At 46.0% G+C, this 24347-nt stretch overlaps 1 protein-coding gene across 1 annotated transcript in view; it reads left to right on the forward strand.

Moving 5' to 3' along the window:
- Positions 1–2787: 2787 nt before the first annotated feature.
- Positions 2788–24347, forward strand: part of LOC142574586 (uncharacterized) — a 78878-nt gene continuing 57318 nt past the window's right edge. Inside the window, exons 1-2 of the mRNA XM_075683636.1 lie at positions 2788–2967; positions 9871–10034. Of these exons, the coding sequence (XP_075539751.1) occupies positions 2910–2967; positions 9871–10034 (222 nt within the window). The 5' untranslated portion in view covers positions 2788–2909. The remainder of the gene's footprint in view (positions 2968–9870; positions 10035–24347) is intronic.

Here is a 24347-nt window from a genome sequence, read left to right on the forward strand (position 1 = left end):
GACGATTGGCGTGACGTTGTCACGTGGAATCATTCCATAGACCCTTTCGACGCAGCCCGTTGCCGTGAAAAAGTGATGAAAGTTCTTTGCGATTTGCTCAGCACTGTTTTGAGACTGTGCATGTACGCGTGACACCAACCCAAGATATTCGCTGGCCTGTAGACCCACGAGGACCTGATGCCCCTTGGGCACCATGAAGAAGTCCACGACGGCTCAACGGTTACCCAGTGATACTTCTGTGTGAATGACACCATCATGCTTGACCACAGCCCCGCCGTAACACCACGCTGCTCGGTTTCAGGGTCGGCTGTGGGCGAATTTTACGGTAGCATCCGAAGGGTAGAAGATTTGCTTGCGCTCCTGTATGGAACTTTAATTCAAGCGGTACGTTCTTGGTTTGGGCGTTCACCGTCCAGTCGTGTTGGCTTGCCATGCTGCGTGACAGTTCCATCACGGCCGTGACAGTTATTGTCACAGCCATGAAGTCTGCCAATCTCGGCAAATCTTTTGCAGCAGATAGCAAAACGGTTAGGGCGCTGACGTTTGCGGCTAGGTCTGCGGCATGTTTTCCCGAATGCAGGACAGCTTCGTGGCGGGTGCATGCGACCGAACTTAGGACACTTGTAATGTCTGGGCAACTCCCTTTGTTTGTTCCTTACGTATCGTGTCAAGCAGGCTTTCCTCCCGTGGCCAGACTTCTTGTTGGGCTGCTACCGCTTCAGCTGCTTTAGCAACCTCCTCAGCCTTCACTTATGTTAGCGTAGTGTCCCGCCGCAACATTTTCCGAGCTTTCTCATCGTTATTTCCGTAAAAAATTTGATCCCTAATCACTGCATCCATTTGTGAGCCGAAGGTACATGCTCGTGCCTGGTTTTTTTAGGTCTCGCAGAAAAGGTTCGAAAGGCTCGCCAGGGGCCTGGAGTCGCGTGCGCAAGACGTAGCGCTCACGGGCTTCGTTCTGCGGCGCCGCACAAAAAGCATCAAACTTCTTAACGACAGTGGCGTAGTCATTCCTGTCCTCGTCTTCGCCGAAGCCGAACGTGTTGAAGGTCTCGGTGGCTTCCTTGCCTGCAGCACTAAGCAGAAGATGCTGTCTTGCATGATTCCGTTCGAGGCTTGACGGTTGGTTATGAGCGGCGAGGAAAAAATTCGCACCTTTGCTTGAACGCCTGCCAGTTCTTGGCAATTTCCCCAGCCGACCTCAGCGGGCCTGGCTGCTTCAGGGATTCCATGGGGCTGGTTTAGGTCTTAAATGATCTTTTTTTTTTCTCTACCGCTGGTCTCTAGAGTTTAACTTCCTGTCTCAACTGCCGCAACACATATACTTTAAATCGGTCTGGTTAATCGATCTGATAGAAGTATTTCTTCTTTTTTCATCTATTTCAATGAGGAATTTGGAGTTGACCCCTAGCTAAAGCTTTATAGCTGCGGCTGCAAATGGCAGCCGCAGCGCTTGACGACACTCTGCGTAATTGTGTTTAACCTTCTTAGAGGCATTGCTGTGTTACTACTATCTCTTTTTATAATAGAGTGAAAATAATTTGTGATTGATGTTACGCCTGCGGCTGACGAGATAATACACAGGGCGTGCAATATTAAACTGTCTATCACTTTAACGAACACGCTATGCTGGGTACGCAAATGCGGCTCACACAGGTGGCTAATGCGCAGTGGCGAGCGCAGTTCTCGCGAGAAATAATGACCAACAGATAAATATTACAGAAAAGTGGCTAATTGCCTTTTGTGATCAAGAGATGCGGAATATTTTCGCAACGGAAACACGACAATGGTATTCGAAGGAAATTTTATTCTGTTTCATAGTGTCATGCTGCTTGTGTGCCACGGTATCCTTGAACAAATTTCGCACGTATTACGCTAATTTACCGTTCACGCGTGGGAGTCTTGACACAAGCGTGAGTCCCGCATGCAAATTAGCTGATTTCTCATATGACACAGCTACGAGAAATATGATTTCTCGCATGTGTGGCGAGAGTGGCGCCTCTGAATATGAAATTTGCGCACGCAGTGTGAAATGTGCTTATGAATATTTCAGAGCCCACTTGCACGTAAAGCACGTAAAACGCAATGGAGTTGTCCTTTAATACGATTGTCTTCAAGTTTTTAATATAGACGTATTACATGATTGCTATATCTAAAATGTTAACTAGTAATGTTTTAATAAACATTAATTTGAGAAACAGGTGTCTGCAAAAGCGCATATAAATCGGCGCCCCGATCACCATTTAATTCCTCCGACAAGTTGATTCTTCCGATTAACGCCTGGGACCGCTGGTGTCACTGCGCGCGCACGCGAAATCCTGCAGCTATTGCCCCATTTCGCACGTTTTCGTTATAACGCGGAAAAGTAATTGCGCGAGGCATATAGCACGCTGAAAACAACTGAATCGGGCATTTTAAAACTCGATTGTTACTTTTCTAAGAAAAAGATGTACACCCTCAATTCAGTATAACAAGTTCGTTAATTACTCCCATTAGACTCCAATTACTGGTAGTTCAGTTATGAAAAGAACCCTCCCGGTGAGGTACCTCACTGCTGACCGAATGCCATTGGTTGCGTACTCGTACATTCTATATTTTACTTTCGAGAGCTGGGCTAACCTTGCCTGGGGCACCCCCTATATGACGTCGACATAAGATAAATGTGTCGATACTGCGGAACGCGCCGGGCAGTAACTACAGCGTGAGAATTACGTTCATCGCGCCCTTGAGGCAACAGAGAAGCATCGGTGACGTTGTGAACGGAAGAAAACTGGGATTCTCCCGGCGAACGTGCCCTATGCACGCAGATTGGACGCTGCCGAGCTCGCAATGGCTGGTGGCATTTAAGCCCGCGACGCAGGAAGCATTTAGAGTTGTTCGAGCGACGAAGGCCACGTTGTGCAGAAGCGATGAGAAACGCATTTGCCTGCGGTGATTCGACAGCACGAGCATGGATTCTGTCATGCGGTGAGGCGCTAGTTTGAATGTGTTTGCTTACGTGCGCGATCCGCGGGCATGCATGATCGTTCGAGTGCATGTATGACGATTAGGTGGTGGATGAACAGCTGATGGTATAATATTGTACTGAAAAGGTTGCGAGATTTCATATGCCACGCTTCATGGCTCTGAGTGTCCATCTCAAAAGATCAGTGCACATATAAATGCACAAAAAGAAGATGTTTTTGAATACAGGAATTTTAGGTCTGTCAATTTTCTTTCAGTAGTATACAAGAATAAAACATTAGCTTGTCAGATATAATTATAGCAACATTGGACGTTACTTCTAAATGTCCAGTGATCCAATGCCCTCCGGAATTGCAAAATGTTCGCCGGTCACAACCTCTGACGCTTATTTCAGTAGCGAAAGGTCCAACATTTTTATCAAAGACGGATTGAAGTTCGTTAAGAAAGTGGGTGCTTCAAAGGCCAACTGCAACGAAATTTCACTCGGGCTAAATTGACTATAAATGGCTAGCGCATACTCTCAAAGTAATCATGGCAAAGCTGCAAAGCTGGTAATTGCCTAATGTTGTTATTATCAGGTATTGAATAGCACCTATGCACACGGCGCGTGCACCTGGCGGAAAAGCGGTAGCGATGCGGATGTGGCGAATATTGATTTAGGTGCACGTTAAAGAACCCCAGGTGGTCAAAATTTCCGGAGTCCTCCACTACGGCGTGACTCATAATCAGAAAGTGGTTTTGGCACGTAAAACCCCATAATCTTTTTTTTTGTGGCGGATACTGAAGAACCGCACGCAAATGTTGATCTCTCAGTTGCGCCATGTTGCGCCTAGGCAGCCAGGTGCATTGCTCGCCCATGACTTGCGAGTTGACGGGCACTTCTCTGGGCGTGCGCCCTTCCTGTTGCGCTCGTCATCTGAGCCGTTTCAAGAATGCCGACGCGTTGCGTCGCCGTCGGGTGCTCGCATACGTACTACTCGAACACAAGCGATGACCAGGCAGTACACAACGCAGAGTAGAGGAAGGCCGAGCACATATTTCCCGTCCCAGCTTTCAGAGAGAAAGCATGCATAGCGGCGCGGCAGGCGAGTGCGATACGGACCGGCCAACGCGCACAAAGCATGTAAACTGCAGTTGACGATGCTGCGCGAGCCCCATTTTAACACCACTTTGACTTACCCATCTATATCTGCTTTGCAAGCGCTTTCTCCGGATCACTATATGAACTATAGGCCGCGATGGCGCTTGAGAACTAAAGGTAAGTGGTATTCAGGGTCGATATTCTCGAGCGATCGTTACCGCTGGGGCATCATCTTCGAGACGCTTTGCGCGTCTCTACATAGGACGCGTCGAATTAGACGAACACAAGCCTTTCTGACACAGCGCCAGAAGCGAGCAGGACCCGCACGCTGCATTTGTCACGAAAGAGAACGCGACGCGGCGGACATAGTGCAGAATGTATAGATGTGGCGGCAAGCCATGAAGGAATGCAATTCCACAGAATAAAGAACCAACTAGCAATGCCGCCAGAAAGCAAATGGCCAAGGTTCATGACGGCCGCAGTCTGGCCTCTCTGGCTGTGAATTTACGCGCACTCAGCACCGAGCCCCCCTAGTCCGGCCGTGACAAACATCAGGTATTTATTATCCTGCACCACAGATGACGGCAGTTGTCTGATCGGCCCGGCGCTTCTAACGGGCCAGACAGCGGCCGGTGAAGTCGGAAACATGATAGCGCGGACGCTAAGATGGCTAAATTTTAACTTTCGCTGTAAACGTGACCCGCAGCAGCGCGGCGATCTGTGTTGTTGCCGCAGCGCTAGCGGACGAGTTCGCGGTGAGCGAGCGCTGCAGAAACGCAACACGCTCGCGTCAGTGAATCCGAACAGCACGCTGCTTGGTCAGCCAACCTAGCGCGCGATGCACCCTTTTCCAGCTGCTCGGGCGTGCGATAGGACCTGTTCTATCCCTGCGCCAGCGCACTACAGTGCTACAGTGTAGAGCTTCCAATTTTCGCCGATGCAGCGCCACGCGTGGATCGCGTCCGCGTTAAGCGGACTACCTTGACCATCCCAATGCAGAAAGCATCGTGGCCTCGCTATTAAACGCAGACAACCAGATAGAGAAAACCTAGGAAGGTGATGGTTTGGGCTAGTTGGTTTTTCCATTTTAGACTGTGTGGTACAGCGCGACGCGCGACAGGGGACATAGGAAAAAAACGAGGACAAGAGAAAACCGGCTGAACTCGGAGAATGCTTCGCATTCTTTGTGGCTATAGACGTGCGAGAACTGTTCGTTGATACACCGGATACAAGCAAGGAAAGCAGACAACACGGGCGCAGTTTATCCACGTTCTTCACTGTATGTACGTCACCTCCGCCAGTAGATAATGGCGTCGTTTTTTTTTTTCAGTTTCAGTATAAAAAACATGGATTTTTGCGAGCTCTTTGAGACGCGTTGACCTGTATTTTAAGCGTAAAATTTTGCACACAGGCTGCTGTATGTATGTATAAATTATCTGAAACTGGGTTTCTTGCATGGTCGAAAATGTCGTTGCAGTTGGCTTTTAAGTGCAATGAATATAATGCCTTTTGGGCACTGAGGGTACCAAATAAATAAATAAATAAATAAATAAATAAATAAATAAATAAATAAATAAACTGTGATATGATTATGAGACACGGCGGAGTGGTTGGACGATTAATGCTATTAATGAACTATTGATGACTGGATTATTAATGGTAAAGCATTGCGTGCCTCATTACGCGAAAATCTGGCGTTGTCGTCGTCGGCGTGACCGAAGAATGGTACCAAGAATGGCCGACGGCGCGAGGATTAAAAACACGTCAAGAAGTGCTCGGATGCTTTTACAGGTTTCTGTAAGCAAAGTAAATTGACGCCTTCGAAACGAAAATTAGGTAAATTTCGGTTCGAGTGGAAATCAAACCTGGGATCTCCGGGGGGCGAGACGAGCACGCTCTCATGGCACCACGGTGGCACCGACGGTTATGGTTGACTAAAACTGTGCCCAGTGCGTGAGTCCTTGCACACGTGACGTAGCTGCCTCTCTCGCTGGCTCCCACGTGTCACTCGACCTTCGGATTTCACCGGCGCTGTGTCTAGTGCGATGCACTTTCGACGCCACATCATGAGTGCGGTGTGCCTAGTGCGAGCGTCATTGCACGCGTCACGTCGCTGTCTCCCGCGAGTCAATTGCTCTTCGTATTTCATCGGCGCTGTGTCTACTGCGATGCAATTCGAAGCGTCTACCTCAGCGGAAGCTGTGAAATGTGGTCACCCAGGGAAGCACGCCACATGCAGAAGACGAAGCAAAGGAACACAAAAGAAGGCGACATAATTAATTAATTTAATTATGGGGTTTTACGTGCCGAAACCACTTTCTGATTACGAGGCACGCCGTAGTGGAGGACTCCGGAAATTTCGACCACCTGGGGTTCTTCAACGTGCACCTAAATCTAAGTAAACGGGTATTTTCGCATTTCGCGCCGTATCGAAATGCGGCCGCCGTAGCCAAGAAAGCGACATAGTCACGACAGACCTACCATTGGGCATAAAATTCATCGTTCAGCAGCAAAATGGTCCGAATGTTTCCAGCCAGTGGCCAGCGTGTACCCAAACACACACACCGATTCATCACAACGAACATTAACGCACGTCTAAAGCACCAATCGAAAGCATTTGGCCTAAGCGATTATAATGTTTTCGCATTCCCGCACGTAAAGGGGCACTAAAGGCAAATACTAAGTCGACGTGAACTGTTTAAATACCATTCCAGTCACCTCGAAACGCTTCTTTCGTGCCAAGAAAAGACTTAGTTTGAGGGAAAATTGAATTTGAAGGTTCCGAATACCTTTTTCAAAATTCTTATCTCCCGCCACGCAACGGGGAAGTGGTGACGTTGCATGCGCCATCACCACCATTTGCTGCCGCCGGTGAGTAAAACAACTGGGTCCGATAGACGGCGGTACCGAGCCAAGGCAGTGCGATGGATTCGCCGCTGCAGCTGCTTTTTGGTCAAGTGACGTAGAGGCCGTCTGGCCATCCTGCGACATCACATGGCAGTTGAATTCTCTGCTGCTTGCAGTTTGTGCGAGTTTCGCGAGCCAGCAAAAAGAGCGCAGCCCTATGCGGTAACGAAACTACTGAAACGCGAATGCGTGGATGGCGCGGAGTCGAGCGAATACGAAACGTTTCGATCGCCCGCGCCGTTGTCAGGGAAATTTCAATGAGTTCTCTTTTCTAGAAATGAAATAAAACTGGGCAAGTAGCATTTTAATTAGTCCTATCATTCAATACAAGGATGTTTTTTTATCTTTTTTTTTGGCACCGAGCGGCTCAGCACTACTGACAGAATTTAAATGAGGAGTGGTTTTGTCATCCGACAAGTACTTGAATGTTCCGGGGGAGTCTCTAATCATGTCCTGCATTTACCTCAAGTTCTCTATTATTAAGTTTCTGTTCACGATAATATTGACGCCTTAGAGATTCTCGAGCACTAATATATCACTTTAGCTTGACTTAATACGTGCCTTTAGTGTCCCTTTAAGTGTCTCTGCTCGATATTTTTCAGGAGAACATTTAATATATAGAGCAGATTGGACACCGCGATAAGCTGCAGCGTGAAATAATGGCGGCTCGCCATATGAAAAAAATTACCGACGATTACGTTACTTCATAATGCGAAATTTGAGCGCAGCAAATAAGCTGTTTCACCTTTTCGATAGATTGAGGCAAAGAAATCGAGCAACACATGTATGCGCTATCACAGAATTTTTTTTTTTATATTTCCCGTACTCCTGGATCATCTCGACGGCGGCGACGGTAAGCTTCTGCTTCGGCGGCACGCACCTCTGGATTCTGACGGCGACGGCGCTGGGCCTCTGCTCTGGCAGCTCGTTTAGCAGCAGCAGCAGCAGCAGCAGACGGAGGACTTCCATCGGTCGTCTCGCTCATGGCTCAGAAAGAACTGGCAGATAATTTCGCAGTGGCGAACGGCAGCGGCAATTTTGGCTCGGGCGGTGCACATATACAGATCCGCCGCCACCGATCTGGCTCTCTGATTGCCACCGCACAGGGGTTGCATTGGAGGAGGAGCGAAGAAAGGAATTAAGTTCGAGCCGGCGCTTTGACAACCGGAGACTCGCAGGAAGAGGGGGGAGGGGGGCGGCGTGTACACCCAGCGGCAAACGATGGGGGCAGAAGCGCGCGCAGCAAGCGGACAACACGATAAAGGGAGGAGGGAAGAGATAGCAGCGACTGACTGATGCCGCTGACGCCGATAGTGAGTCAACCCCAGCTGCGGAGTTGGTTTCAGGGACAACGCCGCCGATGCCGACACAAACAATATGATACCCTCGCTTCCGCAGCGCTAAGAACCAGGTCTAGCCGTGGGAAGGTGGTCACGTATTCGTCGACGTGCCGGGGCCTACGTGAAATAACCGGCGCGTCGGCAACTGAAGAGCACCCTACCGCCACACAAGAACAGGGGGGGGGGACCCTTTCCTCCTCTTTCTGCATGGCGGCGACGGTGTTCTATGCAGTCACGTTATCTTGACTCTCTAGCGGCGTCAGCGGCATCCAGCGGTATCAGTCGGTCGCTGCTAGCGCTGGGGGGATAAAAGGGGGGCGGAGCTGGTTACGAGGCCGACGACAACGCCGACGACGACGCGAAACCCAGGAACGGACGCCAAAGAGCTGCGCTCTAAAAAGAAGGAATGAGATTGTATCAGTCAGTCATCCGTATTGCTGCGAGAAAGCGAAGTTGCCCAATTATATATATCGGGTGAGGCTACCAACCTGCCTGGTGTCTAGCGATATTGTTTTGTATTTTCGGTGTGTCTAACGCTCCGGTCATCTTTTCCTCTTATGAGGCACTGGCACCTTTGTAAGTTGCGGATTTTCAGCACGATTATTGTGTTTTGGACAGTTATCTTTCATTGCGCTGAGGGGCTGGGTGAGTGAACATGGTGCGTAATTCTGGCAGATTCACCGCTTCTGGGAGACTATGCGTCTTCTATGCGAGTATGAGATACAGCGCTTGAAGAAATGAAAGAGATTAATGAAACCACAGCGTACTGCAAATGCGAGACAACTCTAATTGACAGCAAACTTATAAGAGCAGGTAGGAGCCTCTCGGAACGCATTTTTGGGACGCATTTTGGTTGTGAGCGATGTTGTGCTCTAGGAAATCTTGTTGAAAAAGCGTGTTGTTTAGTGACCTCCCTGCTTTCGAGCATGACAGAATGGCTCATTGCCATTCAGGAGTTGACTGGTCGTTAAAGTATAAATGAAGTAAGACTGTCCGTGCTGGCTATATAGCAGCCATTGAAATAACCTCCGCTCAGCTAAATTTTGTAAAAGCGAGCATCTATAGAAAGTCAGTCGAAAAGGGTTGGTCGTCAACTTCAGCTTTCAGGTTCACAATTTCGATGTGAAAATGGGCGTGTAATATTTAGAGCAGGGTGCCCACGCTCTCCAATTTCGCATAATTCCCAGTCGTGGATATTTATCTGAGAAGCTGGTATATCTGAGAAGCTTGAAATTCGAGAAGATTCACACAGGCCGCGCTCGTGTAGCTGGGGCTGGTGAAGCTGCCTTACAGCTGCAGCCCTTAGCCCGTCTACCTCGCCACATCTTGTGCTTTTCGTGTAAGTTGTTGTGGGGAAACAGTCAGTTAAACTCAACTCAAAATATGATCAACGGTGAAGCGGTATATGTGATGCGTGGTCCTAATTCTGTTTTGAAAGAATCGCGTCTACGGTATAGAACACCTCTGTCTTATCAAGAATATGACGTCGGTATAGAGTACCTGTGCAATTCAAGTAGGCAGTAACGAAAACAGTTCTTGACTTAACACGTTTTTTTTTCGAACGAAAATTCTTTTCAGCACTCGTCCTAAACTTATTCCTCGTATGCGTCAGTACTGACTCAGGAGAGGAAGAATGCGAACAGCCTGGAACTCACCACTCGAGCGGGGAAGCGCCTGCATCAGGAGCTGCACCAGTTACTGAGGAGCCGTGCAGTGTTTCGACCATCGATGTGGGAAACAATGTAAGGTTTCCAAGGCTTCTGCTGTTCGGAGTAATCATCTGCTAACACAAATTCTTGTTCAAGCCACATTAGGGACTTAGACGCCCATAACAAACTTGCTCTTTCGGGACATTTGGCGAGTCGCAGTCTAGCTTTCCTGAAAGGTGTTCTTGCTGCGCTTTGGAAAAACCGCACGAATATGGCGGCATATGCAGGGAAGGGCATCGAAAATACCTGTATCAAAGATTTCGTTTCGTTTTTTGAAGATGCACTAGGGGACAACTCTATCGCCGCAATATCTATTAGTATAATGGGCAACAGCAAGAGATATGGGTTCATATTCACAAAAAATATTACGAAAGAATTGTTCGTAAGAGCGCTTTCCAACAAATCCTGATGTTGGACGTATTAGTGAAAGTGGTCAGTCAATGAAAAATATATCTTAGGCACGAAAAGCATTGTGAATTCGGCCCATAACCTTTTATGGGAACTCTTGTGCGATGACAGTATTCGGTGCCAGTGACCGATTGGGATTGTGTGTCTACGCTCCTTCCTTTCCTTATCTCTACTTTGTTACCACTTTACCTCCCCCTCCCCTCTCTCCCCAGTGTAGGGTAGCCAACCGGATCTTTTTCTCTAGTTAACCTCCTTGCCTTTCCCCTTTCCTCTCTCTCTCTCTCTCTGGATAAGTCTGCCGGGCTGTAAGTTTAACGAGCTAATCCAGACGATGCGGATAATGCATGAAATGACACATTCAACATGAACACATGCGCACGACGTTTTCATGCATTCTTTGTTAACTTACAGAGAAAGAAAGGCTTCCAATGCATATATTTATAGTGTACCCACCGTATCCCTTCATTACGCCACCGAACGGTTGAGGGAGGGGGGAGGGCGAGATATTACAGCGTCACTCAAAACTACAAACCACTGGTTTCTTCAAGCGCCTCATTTATTTTTTTAATTTGCCCCAGAAGTCTTAATGATATCCCGTGGTTATTGATTCTCTCAGTTGGCCATGCCGGCATCGCTAAAAAAAGGTAAAGAAAGAATTTTTAACTTTTTGTCACGACTTCAACTTAACTCAGCTTGTTCACTTTCCCACTCGGATAACTTCCACTTCCGCTAACATTCTAGACCTAATACTTACCACTACACCAGACCTAGTTACCGGCTTAACTCATTCACCGGGAATTAGCGATCACTCGATAATTCACTTCACTCTACGGGCAAAGATTTCTAACAAGAAAAAAACTAGGGTCATCCAAGACTACGGCAAAGCAGACGTAACTGGCATGAATGGGGAATTTCAGGTCTTTGCTGATCGGTATTTCGCCGGTTTTGAGCAGCGATCGGTTGAGGACAACTGGTTGCTTTATAAAAACAAACTCTTGTCTCTTATTGATCGTTTTGTACCTAAAAGGAAAGTTTCATCATGTACTCGCTCACCATGGTTCAATAACACGTTAAAGCGCATGCGCAACAAAAAGAAGCGGATATTTCGACGCGCAAAATTCACAGCCAGAGTAGACCACTTGTCTTGCTATCAAAAATTTAACAGAGAATTCTGTACTGCGCTCTCAAAAGCCAAGAAGGAATTCTTTGATAAAACTCTTCCTTTACTACTTCGTTCTAATCCCCGTAAATTTCGGAGCATTATTAACGGTACTAAAAGGACACACATTCAGTTAATCCAGTCTGATGTCCCAGTAACTCAAAGCGAATGCTGCAATGTTCTGAACAATGTATTTGTTACTCATTTTCATAAGAGCACTCCCACAGCATTTCCGCATATACCAAAAACCAACTTCTTCCCAATGGATTATATCGCTATTGATGCAGTTGGTGTCGAAAGGCTAATTGTCAACTTAAAAGTGTCTTCGTCGGCCGGTCCAGATTGTATTTCATCAAAAATGCTGAAGTGTACGCAAGTTTATTCTGCACTGATATTGTCAAAGCTTTTTCAACAGTCATTACAGATGTCTACACTGCCCTCTGATTGGAAGATAGGGAAGGTGGTCCCTGTGCATAAATCTGGTGATGTACATTCTCCCAATAATTATCGCCCCATATCATTAACATCCATTCCAGTAAAAATCCTAGAACATATAATATACTCGCACCTCATTGAATTCCTTGAGTCCAATTCCTTCTTCAGCATTTATCAGCATGGATTCCGTAAAGCAGTTTCGTGCGAAACGCAATTTTTATGTTTTACTAACGACTTGTTTATTAACGCGGATCATGACTTTGATACTGATTGCATATATTTAGATTTTGCTAAAGCATTTGACTCCGTCTCACACGATCTACTTATCTTCAAGCTTAATCAAGTTAACATAGACCCCAATGTACTTGCATGGATTAAGGAATTTCTCTCTAACCGTAGTCAGTATGTGACGGCTAACGACTTCTCTTCACGTAATTCTGCCGTAACATCTGGTGTCCCGCAAGGGTCCGTTTTGGGCCCTCTGCTCTTCTTGATTTATATTAATGATCTTCCTACTTGCCTTTCTTCCTCAACTGTCCGACTGTTTGCAGATGACTGCGTGATTTACCAGAAAATTACTAACCATGACGATTATCTCAATCTGCAACGTGATCTAGATAGGGTATTTGAATGGTGCAGTCAATGGCTCATGACACTTAATACAACTAAATGTAAAAGTATACATGTTTCTCGTCACAGCACTAATCATTGTCCGCGTACTTACTGCCTCAATAATATTCCATTACCATCTGTTAACAGCTATAAATACCTTGGTGTTCACATTTCTTCTAATCTATCGTGGAATACGCATGTAGAATATGTAACTAACAACGCCAATCGCATGCTTGGTTATCTGCGTCGAAACTTTTTTGATGCCCCATCGTCCCTGAAGTTAACACTTTACAAAACCTTGGTACGTTCTAAATTAGAGTACGCATGCGCCATATGGGATCCTACTCAGACTACACTCAAACTCTTGAAGCCATTCAGAATCGCGGCGCACGTTTCATCTTGTCGAATTATTCACGTCATTCCAGTGTCACATCCATGAAGAAAACCCTAAACTTGCCTGACCTTTCGTTGCGTCGAAAGTCATCTCGCCTTAATCTTTTTCATAAAATCTATTATTATAACAACGAGATGAAGGACGTTTTGTTTCATCCACCTCATTACATATCTTCAAGGACCGATCATCGCTTCAAGGTGGGGCTACCTTCTTGTCGCACAAAATTGTGTAATGACTCTTTTGTTCCTAGAACAAGTGTCGCATGGAACCACCTTCCCTCCACAATCGCCAGCATTGCTGATGACCACCAGTTCAAGATCGCTTTACAAGACACCTTGTAATATTTTTGTTGTTTGTTTGCTGCACGCCTTGCCATTTCTTCCCCACTCCTTTCTGTAGTGCCTTTGGGCCCTGAAAGCATTTTAAATAAATAAATAAATAAATAAATAAATAAACACGAACAAAACTAAAAATGCTTAGTTGGTAAGTGACAACCTTGTTGCATGCGTTGTTTCTCGGTCATATTAAAAGGTAGACATAAAGGAAGACAAAGTTCGAACAAAAGTAACGCACTTATATATAAAACAACCTTATGGCCGTTGCCATGATTAAACTCTTGTTTGTTTCCTCTCTAGTAAACTTTTGAATAATGTGAACGGCTTTTAAAATACAGGCCGATTCCATGGGCTTCTGGAAACTTGCAAAAGCACTGCTTTTTAATAAAAAGAAGTGTCACGGCAGGTTGTGCGCAATATTCGGCCAATTTTGGTTGCATTGAGCCAAGTTAACATAACTGAAAAATTATGACCCATGTTCGCCTGACGGATATTGACACGTGCACTTGCCTGTCTTTATCGGGCGACCGAGTTTCGCCGCCTAACAAATGGTATCACTCAGCGCGGGACGCGCCTGCATGTATCGGAAGTTTCTTGAATGTTATCAATGCATCTATCCACTGTCTGTTGTATAAAAGCCAACGCGCTTGACCCGCTGATGAGATTTTCGACGATCGCTGAGTGTGTTCGCCACTATCGTTGTTCTTTTGAGTGTAGTCTGCCTTTGAGGGCACAAGTTCGCCCAATAAAACGCTAGTTTCTATAATCACAGTTTTGCTGCCTTCTTCGCCGTCCCTACTACATGACATTATTCTCATAAATCTCTTGCTTGCGACGCTTGCGCAAATAAGGTTTAAGCCCGGGAATTTGATATGGTTGTCTTTTGATGAGTTAGAAAGCCACATTCGACTAGCAGGACTGTCAAGGGAGATTAAGATTTAGTAACTTTGGAGATTTTAAATGTCCGCGAAAGTGCCGACTATTCCAATTTCTGTATTTGTAAGCTGCGCTGTTGGGAAGTATACAGGTGTCCGGAACACATGTATTTCATTAAGGAAGATAACTCCGTTGTTTCTAGGATGGGATAACGTCTGGTACTGTCAACCAGAAAAGTTTATACTGACCACGGGATATCAGAAAACCTTCTATTTCTGATCAGCCTGTGAGAGTAGTGAGTAAACCCGAACATCACAATATTGTTGACATGTATACTAGTGGAGGCTGTAAATGCGAATACCAGGTTGCGTTGTGAGGCTGCGCAGATCTTCAGCTTCTTCTCAGATCTCGAGTTCCAAAAAATCTTGTGGTTGACTGTACATGCAAATAGTCCAGATCTGTGCCACAAGACTTGGTTCTTTCTTGGGTTTTGTGTATTTTTTATTATCTGCTGCCTTAGTTGGTCCGCATGTTCAACTATGCCTTCTTGCCGAGGCCATTACCTTTTTCTCCGCATTGTTGGAGAATAATACTTAGCACCAAACTTTACAATCTAGTTTGTCTGACCTTCAGTCTCTACTAGAGGCCAGACTATCTCTACTTGCCTTCCCGTTTTTAAGTCCAGTGTTTGGTTTTGGTTATTACCGACATGAGCTTGTTATGTCACTGAAGTACTGGAGATTACTTACGAAGGTAACTGAAACTGGCAGCGCTAAAACCACGATAATGATAGTAAAGGAGAATGCGCACTGGGATTGTCACTCAGTAATTTATTACACAAGGGCTTTATTTGATGCGACGACGTTTCGGCCTAATACGAAGTATGGAAAAGGAATGAAAGTGCACAGTGAAAGTAGAGACGAAGCTGTAAAAATTCTGGTATGCATAGAACTACATTCATGATTTATAAACATTATGCTGGTCCCTTTATTGAATTCGGCTGTGTTCATAATTTCGAGACGCGCACCTTTCAAATTACTCCCTTTAATACCACTGGAAAAGCAGGCAGTACGTTTATGACTCGTTCTGCCCAGCCGGTGACAAAAATGTGCTTCATGTGGGCGATAGTTATTCCTCTAAATACAAGATTTAAGCAGCATACAGTAGATGCACACATTACTCAGTGCTTACTCTTGTGGAATCAGTGGCAATGATTCCGCCGATAACGCTGCTCGCACAGCACATCATGAAGAGCAAAGCGTTCCAATTCCGCTTTCGAAGACAGACGTAGCTAGGCAGCTTCGACACATGGCACGCAGTCTCACACTGACCGAGTGGAACTCGCCAAACTTAAGACTTACACGACTGCATCGACTAAACCCCTCCCTGCAACTCCGGCCTCCACTCGGACTTCCTCAACGTGAAGCTACGCTTCTCTGTCGGCTTTGGTTAGGAGTTGCCTTCACAAAGGCATACTCTACATTAATTGGAGTGACTGACAGTGGAGCATGCGAGGTCTGTGGCACGGAAGAAAACATCGACCACCTGCTGTGCCACTGTCCACGATACACCCCTGAGAGACAAGAACTTGCCAAAGCTTTTAAAAAACTGGACAATCGGCCGCTTTCTGTGCAGGTGCTGCTGGAACACCGCCCCCATCGCCCGTAGGCCCATAAAGCGGTGAAGGCGCTTTTGTGCTTCTTAAGGACGACGGGCTTGTGCAACCATCTGTGACTATTAATTCAACTTCTGTAAGGCCACACACGTCAGCGAACTCACTGCAATTTCCTTCTTTCCTTCCCTCCTCTGCCTCCCTGTTATCTTTGTTTCCCCCTTTCCCATTCCTCCGGTGTAGGGTAGCCAACCGGACGTGATTCTGGTTAACCTCCCTGCCTTCTTCTTATCTCTTTCCCTCCCTCCAGCGCTTACTCTCTCCTTTTTCCTCTTTCTATTCCCCTTTCCCCCATCCCCAGTGTAGGGTAGCAAACCGGATGCTCTTCTGGTTGACCTCCCTGCCTTTTCTATCCTTGTTTTCTCTCTCTTTCTCTCTCTTATGAGGATATATGATTTACTTCTCTAGCGCTCGCAAACCATTTCCATCCTTTTCCAGATTGCTTTTCCACAGCACATAGGTGACGTTATTAGTGGCCCCCCGTTTACCTTTATCCCGCTGCTTATCGCGGAACTTTGGCTTAGTAGGTCTTCTTTGATTTGTCCCTGTCCTAGTCCCCTCTCAAGTTCACTTTATTTCTCGTATATTTCAAAATCACGCAATATCTTTGCCTGCGCTTGTTTCTAAATGTTCTTTGGAGTGACCTCGCTAAATTTTCTTTACACTCTGCAATTTTTAAGGATATGCAGCTCAAAATTTAGAAAAGGCAAGGGTTGGCATCTTTTCTACTCAACCGGTCTTTCTCTGTAGGTATACCTAAATACACGACAATATTTCTCGTAGAATTTTCAGCAAGCACTTTGGCGAACAGAACGTTGGCTCTTTAACAGTGTAACATGATAAGTATTACAGATGGTCTATCGGTCTGTACTCATTGAAGCTCTACTAAGCGGTCCGCCCAGCTGCGCATTTTCTCGCCTTTGAGTGGACAGGTTTGCGGGCAGTCCGTTTTGTGTGGTTCCTCGGATACATTAGAATCTTCTTAAGGTTGCTGATTCTTCCGCATCATCATCAATCAATGGTCCATTTATAATGTTCTTCCTAAATTTGGTGATAGCACAAAACGCTTCATTTCGATGTTTTTTTTATTTCTAAAGGGCACTGAAACATTCACCTTCATTTCTTCCCATGCTTTAAGACGTCCACAGACGTCGTGTATCACGAGGACATGTCTCTCTCAACAATGCGAAGTGATATTATCAAGCATGTGCTGTAGATTCTCGTGTGTCATTTTTTTTATTTCACAGATTCACTCTCTCTATAAGCAACATATGTTTTATTTTTGTAACAAAATAGAAACAATCGAATTTGTTTTAACTTTCACCGCTTCTCCTCCTTCAGCAGATTGCTTCTTGTTTTCCGATTAGTAATATATGGTGTATTTTATCGACATCAACCCTATTGTTCTTTGGTGCGAGCCCCATTTCGTACCAGCCACAAGTCCACTACAGCCACTGTGCACAAGTAGTTAGAAAACGTCTCGAAGGGTACGTTGCTAATGTTCCCGATGCTGAGGCATTTTAATTAGTGTTTAAAAGCCTTATCTAAATTAGGTTGTCCTTAGGTCCCCCATGGTTCATTCATATTTAAAACAGCGCCAAAACTCACGGACAAGGGAGGACACAGGACAGTGCTCGTCTTGTGTCCTCCCTCGTCCGTGTTTTTTGGCGCTGTTTTAAATATGAATGATCCCTACCAACTAGCTCGCACCCAAACCCTTCTGACCCCTATGGTTCTCTTTTTGATTGTCGGATTTTTACTACATTTGTTTTCTTTGTGTGTATTTTTCATCGCCTTCAGTGTGGTCAATCCCCCTCGGAGGCATGAACCAACTTTTGGGACCCCCACAGCCGCAAAAATAAGAAACAAAAAAAAGCAAACAAGTTAACGCGTTTTTATTTTTTATTCCTTTATGCTAGCTCGTCCCTCGCGTGAGATTAGAAGTTGTGATATTTTCTAGACGTGCCGAAGCTTTTACAATTTTCCTTGGGGAAAACGGAACGCTATTCGAACGGGGGATCAGTCATTTGCGATCGAAGTACATGTTACAGCTGCATTTGCTTATAGTTTAGAGCATGATCCAAGTATTCCTTTATGCCACTCCCGTATATTGTGATATTGACCGTGGAAGTTTCTTTTAATTTACGGTTTGCCATGCGATACCTTACGGTTAAACAATACTTGCAGGCCTTCTTCGTAAATAAGCTGCATAAGTAGCTTGTGGAACTAATCGTCCATAATTAACCATTCTCAATCTGCGGGATGTTTTTCAGTGCGCCGACACCTCTTAGCGCTTTCTAACTTGTGGTTTCGCTTCCTGGACGCAGTCAAAGCACGTAACGAACATCCGCTGCAAATGCAGAAGCAGAGAAATTTGGGCATTTGACACACACCAGGTTGCGGAAGGCGTAAAGGCCACCGCGGAATGAATTCTCCGGAGAGAATCTTCCTCCACCTGAGTTGGATCACGAGGAAGTGAACACATGGGTGACACTAGTTTTTCTAAACGCGGCATCTCGGTAACAAGTTTCAACAATTTATTCATGAAAGACAACCAGGGTGTGAAAATGGGGTCGAGTATGGTTTTATTTGGACGAACTTATTTCAGTTCTCTGTTTTCACCTCATTGCCGGCGTGTGATGGGTTGTGGCTTGCTTGCGCATTTGAATGTTTCTTCAAGAGACATTCCGTTGTGATTTATCGCAGTGCGTGTACGTTTGTTACATCGTACTTTGTGTCCTGCTGCCCACGCTGACACTTTCGAAATTATCAGTTTCTATATGCTCTTGGCAAAATGGGCACAATACTATCGTGTCCTGATCGGCAATATGTTGAACATATTTTCCAGAGTTTAGTGAGAATGATATTTCTTCTATTCTGTTGGTCTTTTAAGGAAGCCGATATCCTGGATAGGATGGCATTTCGGTCAGGGGCGTAGCCAGAGGGGGGGGGGGGCTTATGGGGCTTCAGCCCCCCCTCCCCGAAATTTTTTCGTGCTGTCATGCGGCGCCGGAAATCATGCTCGATTTTGTCTAGAATGTCCTATTCCCGCTCGAAAAGACACTTTAGCCCGAACATTTCGAAATCGGGCTGGATTTCGCGGCAACGCCCATGCACCGGGAGTCAGATATCGTAACCCCAAGGGTCTCCATCTAAGCACAAAGTTTCAAAGGCGTCTGGATAGCGAGCGGACTCGTCGCTGCATCTCGGGGAGGCCGCGCAATCTAGGAAGTGCTTGGTTTTCAATTCTGAAACTTTATGGGCATAAAGCTCTCAAACTTTTGATGCGAAAGGGGCATTAACATTTCGAAAGTCATGCTTTAGGTTTTCAATTCCGGAAATATGTGGGCTTAATGCTGTTACAAACATTTGACGCCCAAGGTGCATTGACTTTTCTAAAGTCGTACATCGGACCATACAAATAGACAAGCCAAATCAACACACTGTCACACAAGTTGACAAAGCATGCAGCGAGGTCCGATGAGACGAAGCGTTGTGGTGGTTCTTTTGTGCTGTCATGTCACATAAACGAATGTCAACTTTGTTTTTTTACCTGCGCCAAAGCATCCGTGTCAAGACACTAAAGCCAGCAAAGGTAACTACGTTCTTATTTATTGTTCTACTTGGACTTCTATTCGCGAAGACACATTGAGCCTCTTCCTTTTTTTTTTGCTCTCGCTACCCGCGGGCTGCCGAAGCAGCCAGAGCGTATGCGTTTTTATCGTGCTGCATCGACCAGCGCGCACCGCTCTTCGATGCGCATTCGTTTTTCTCTGGCCGAGTGGATTTTCGCCTGGCACAGTTTTGGAAGCTATATGGCTAGCAGACGAGAAAAGGAAGCAATGCACGGTCGTTCTCCGCCATCACAACGGGGACTCGACCGATTGCAACGCGTTCACTTGAGCGCAACTTCTTCGGAAAATTTTGCCTCCCCGGTGTAGAATACCGAGCAGTATGCATACGGTTCTCTGTGGACCAAGCATCTCATGTTTTCTTTGATATTCCTTCGGTAGCCATACTAGGTGCCCAAAGTAGACATTCGATTGTAGCCAACATGCTTTGCTTTGCGTTATTTCATCTTCAGCGCGCACCGCCCCCCCCCCCCCCCCAAGAAAAAAAAAGAAAGACATTGTTGCGGCGCAGCGAATTGTTGCATGGTGAAAGTTCGAGTTTATTACTTCTTCTTAGCGGAAAGTAATGGGGCACGGGACGCTTCAGTTGCCGGATACTCTTATTATATTATTGGGATAGAAGTTATGCGGACACTCCAGGCGCATTTTTGCCGTCTCTGTCGCCCTCATGTTCCGTATAAAGTACAGGGGTGGTAAGATCTTCTCCGCGCGCCGCATGCTGTATGTGCAAGTGAAACCGTAAGGCGGGGGAGGGGGGTGCATGGGTAAGACGACGATGGAGGCCCAGTCTTCTGTGCGCAAGGGAGAAAAGCGAGGAGGAAGCGGTCCACCTTTTGTCGCGCGCGATAAATCGGGGGAATGGAGGGAATGGTGGGAGTGGGGGCTGTGATCTGTGAATTTGTGGTTGCGCAACATGTTTATTTGCCTTGTTTGAGGCATCATATATAGTGACTTCTTCTTAGATACGTAGATATATTGGAGACTTATACGTATATTTAAATATCTTGCTGCAAGGTTTTGTGTGTATCTGCAGTGAGCTTTGTTTCCAGGGACACTTTTTTCCCCTTTATCAAGCTATATCTTCGCATTTGTACTTTATATTGTATCTTCGCAATTCTAATGTACGAAGGCGATTCAAATTAAAGTGAGCCAACAAACCATGCGCAAGAATGGTTCTGTTCATTATCTGCGAGGCATGCACGTGGCACAGAGGCATCTCTTATATAAAAAAGTGACACGCATGTGTGAGGATCAAGGTTCTTTAATGCTCTCATACACTGGGGTGAACATGGTTGTGTGACATAATGGACACATGAAAAGTTGAACAGCGTGGTGTCGTGAGGTTTTTGACAGATGAAGATGTTTCCCAAAAAAGAAATAAGTCGCCGTATGGCTGCCGTTTACGATGAACATTGCATTTCATTGGCCGCTGTGAAGTGTTGGAGCAAACGACTCAAAGAAGGACGTAAAAGTTACACAGACGATCCAAGACCAGGCCAAAACCACCGTGCAATCACCCCCAACACAATTCCAAAGGCTGGTTAGACAAGAACGGAGGATAAGCATCGATGAATTGGAAGGGCGTGTGAACATAGTCACGGTTCGGATCACACCATAATTCATGAGCATCTCGGTTGTTGGCTCTTGCGTGCGCAATGGATGCCCAAAATTTTGAACCGCCGCCAGAAGACGGAGAGTTTCGGCGCTGCCTTGACTCATCTGATCCGGTATCGCAATGAGGGTAACTTCTTGTCTGCAATTCTCTGTCTGGTTCTAATAATGACGCTAGCATCAAGGATTATTCTTTATTGAGTGTGCTGAACCTTACGAGAATTTCTCTTCGACATGTTAAATTATGTTCGATCGAAAAGACGTCTGCACTCCCTACCTTTCGCTCAGAAAGCTTCGTTCTCTGCAACGCACTTTTACTGCACTAATGGCGCGTGTAAGCACGTTTTGTTTGGCCTCTGTCCTTTACAAAATGTCTGATGAAACGACTTCCATGACTAGTTGAAATGACAGCAAAACTAAGTTGATAGAATTGAATTAGTCATGTACTTGAAGGTCGTTTTCCCAATATATGGCAGCTATATTCGCCGTGCTGCCGGGCACTGCCTCTCATACTACCGCTGCAGATTCGGTCGGCCTAAAATCAGCATTTTCTTTGCAGTGAATGTCGAGGAATAACAATAATGTTCGCCGACCGCGGTAGCTCATTGGCGATGGCCTTGCGCTGCTGAGCACGAGGTCACGCATCCCGGCACCGGTACGTGGCCATATTCGGATGGCAAAGAACGCTCGCGTACCGAACCCCGCATGGTCAAAATAACCAAGAGTCCTCACGAAGGCGGGCCACAGGGTCAAGTCGTGATTTCAGGAGGTAACGCGTCGGAAATTAATTTTACTCGTATTGCTATAATATGTCTGGCGAGAAGGTGCGCGACAAGCGATAGGGGCGGTGAGAGGGAAAAGAATGCTTTGCATTAAAGCTGTTTGCGCACATCCTCCTGCATGTGGAAGTTTTAGACAGAAAACAAAAGCTGCGAAGTGAAAAATATATAACTAAAATAGAGCAGTATGCGCCGCTTACAGCCAATTCCTAAGGCGCAAACAGCGTCTGCTTTCAATACGCAAACTGCTGCGTTTTTTTTTTTGTGCGGTAGAAAAATGAAGTACTCAGTGTTCGTTACTTTTCATCAGCTCAAATCAGTAGCTCAGTAGTATTACCGTAGAGCGACTACGCATTACGTTACCGCTTTGGTGCCCATGGTGGCGTAATGGGGCCGAACAACCTATGGACATCAATCTACTTCAGAAAGGTAGATGTTTGGGCCAGTGCGTACTTCATTAATATGGATAAACTCGAGCTGAACACACTGGACGGAAAGAAAGGCATTGACAATTCGAGCGCTAACAAACAACTGAAATTAGGCCACTTCCTCCCCTCTCCCTAAGAAAAAAGGAGAGCGGCATCTCACAAAGCTTTAGCGATGTCGACGCATAGGGTATCTCGACCAGCTCATGGACACAATATTGCATTGCAACGATCTCCTCGAAATCCAACGGGCTCCCCGACACAGTGTCGGTGCGCGAAAAAGTATCTGTCGTAGTTTTGACGAGACCCTCGATGTAACGCAGGTCAACCGCGTACTCGGATGTAAAATTGGGGAGGCGAATCTTTTTATAAGTGCACTCAGTGTGGTTCCCGTGAAAAGGCAGCGTATGCCAAGGGTTTACGCTTTGTATGTGAAAACTTGTGCCTTTCAGTATGAGTCTAAAGTGCCACGCGGTCAAGTATATCTCACCTGGGGCACTTTAGCCACGTGCTGAAAGGCACAATGAATGAAATGAATTGTAGGGTTTTATGCGCCAAAACCCTGATTTGATTATGAGGCATGCCATAGTGGGGACTCCGGATTAATTCTGACCACCGTGTGCTGTACCCAATGCCATGCCCCCTATGAACGGGACACGGGTGCAAGGCTCGAGTTTTCACATATACACGCACAAACCGTAAACCCTTGAAATACGCCTCCTTTTCCCGGGAACTACACTACGTACACTTCTAGAAAGATTCGCCACCCCAATTTTACATCCAAGTACGCGGTTGACCTGCGTTACATGGAGGGTCCCGTCAATACTACGACAGACACTTTTTCGTGCACCGATGCTGTGTCGGTGAGCACGTTGGATTCCGAGGAGATGGTTGCAATGCAACATGGTGACCGTGAGCTGGCCGAGATAGCCTACACGTCGACATCGCTGAAGCTGTGTACCGCTCTCCTTTTCCTTAGGGAGGGGAGAGGGGGTGGCCTTCTTGTAATTTCAGTTCTTTGTTAGCGCTCGAATTGTCAATGCATTTCTTTCCGTCCCGTGTGTTTAGCTCTGGTTTAACCTTTTAATGATGTACCAACTGGCCCAAACATTTACCCTTCTGAAATAAATGGACGTGCATGGCTTTTTCCGCCTCATTACGCGTCCATGAGAACCGAAACGTTGACCTAATGCGTATCAGTTCTACGTCAATAGTACTATAAGCTCCTCCTGCGAGCTGGTGAAAGGTAACAAAGACTGAGTACCTCATTTTTTCTACCGCATGCACCAAAAAAGCAAAAGAAAAAAACAACGCCGCACTTTGTGCATTGAAAAGAGACCCTGTTTGCTCCTTAAGAATAGGCTGTAAGCGGTACCCCATACTGCTCTATTTTCATTATAATTTTTTTACTTGGCAGTTTTTTTATTTACTGCTTACACTTCCACATGCAAGGAGAAATGTGTGCTCAAGCGGTTTTAATGCAAATCATTCTTTTCCCTCTGACGGCTCCTACGGTTTGTCGGACGCATCGCGGCCAAAAATGTTATAACATCATGATTAAAAATTTATTTCCGGCGCGTTACCTGACGTTACCCCACGTGGTCATAATAACCACGTGGTGTTCGGTATACAGGGGTGTTTTTGCCATCATTATGCGGGCACCGCTGCCGCGATCGCACACACGACCACCTCGTGTTCCGTGGCGCAAGGACATAGCCACTGAGCTACCGCGGTCGGCGAACATTATTATTATTATTATTATTATTATTATTATTATTATTATTATTATTATTATTATTATTATTATTATTATTATTATTATTGCTTGATATTCACTGCAAGGCAAAATACAGATTGCGGCCTACCAAAGCCGCAGAGGCAGGTGCCCGGTAGCAGACGGCGCACATTCGGCGTCGTCGAAGCTGAGTCAAGATCGTCAATGTTAAAAAGTTTGACGCCGCGACCGCAGTCGTCGTCGAGGAATGTAATGCCACAGCTGCGAGAATGT

Source organism: Dermacentor variabilis, chromosome 3, assembly GCF_050947875.1.
Source record: "Dermacentor variabilis isolate Ectoservices chromosome 3, ASM5094787v1, whole genome shotgun sequence".
Classification (NCBI taxonomy): domain Eukaryota; kingdom Metazoa; phylum Arthropoda; class Arachnida; order Ixodida; family Ixodidae; genus Dermacentor; species Dermacentor variabilis.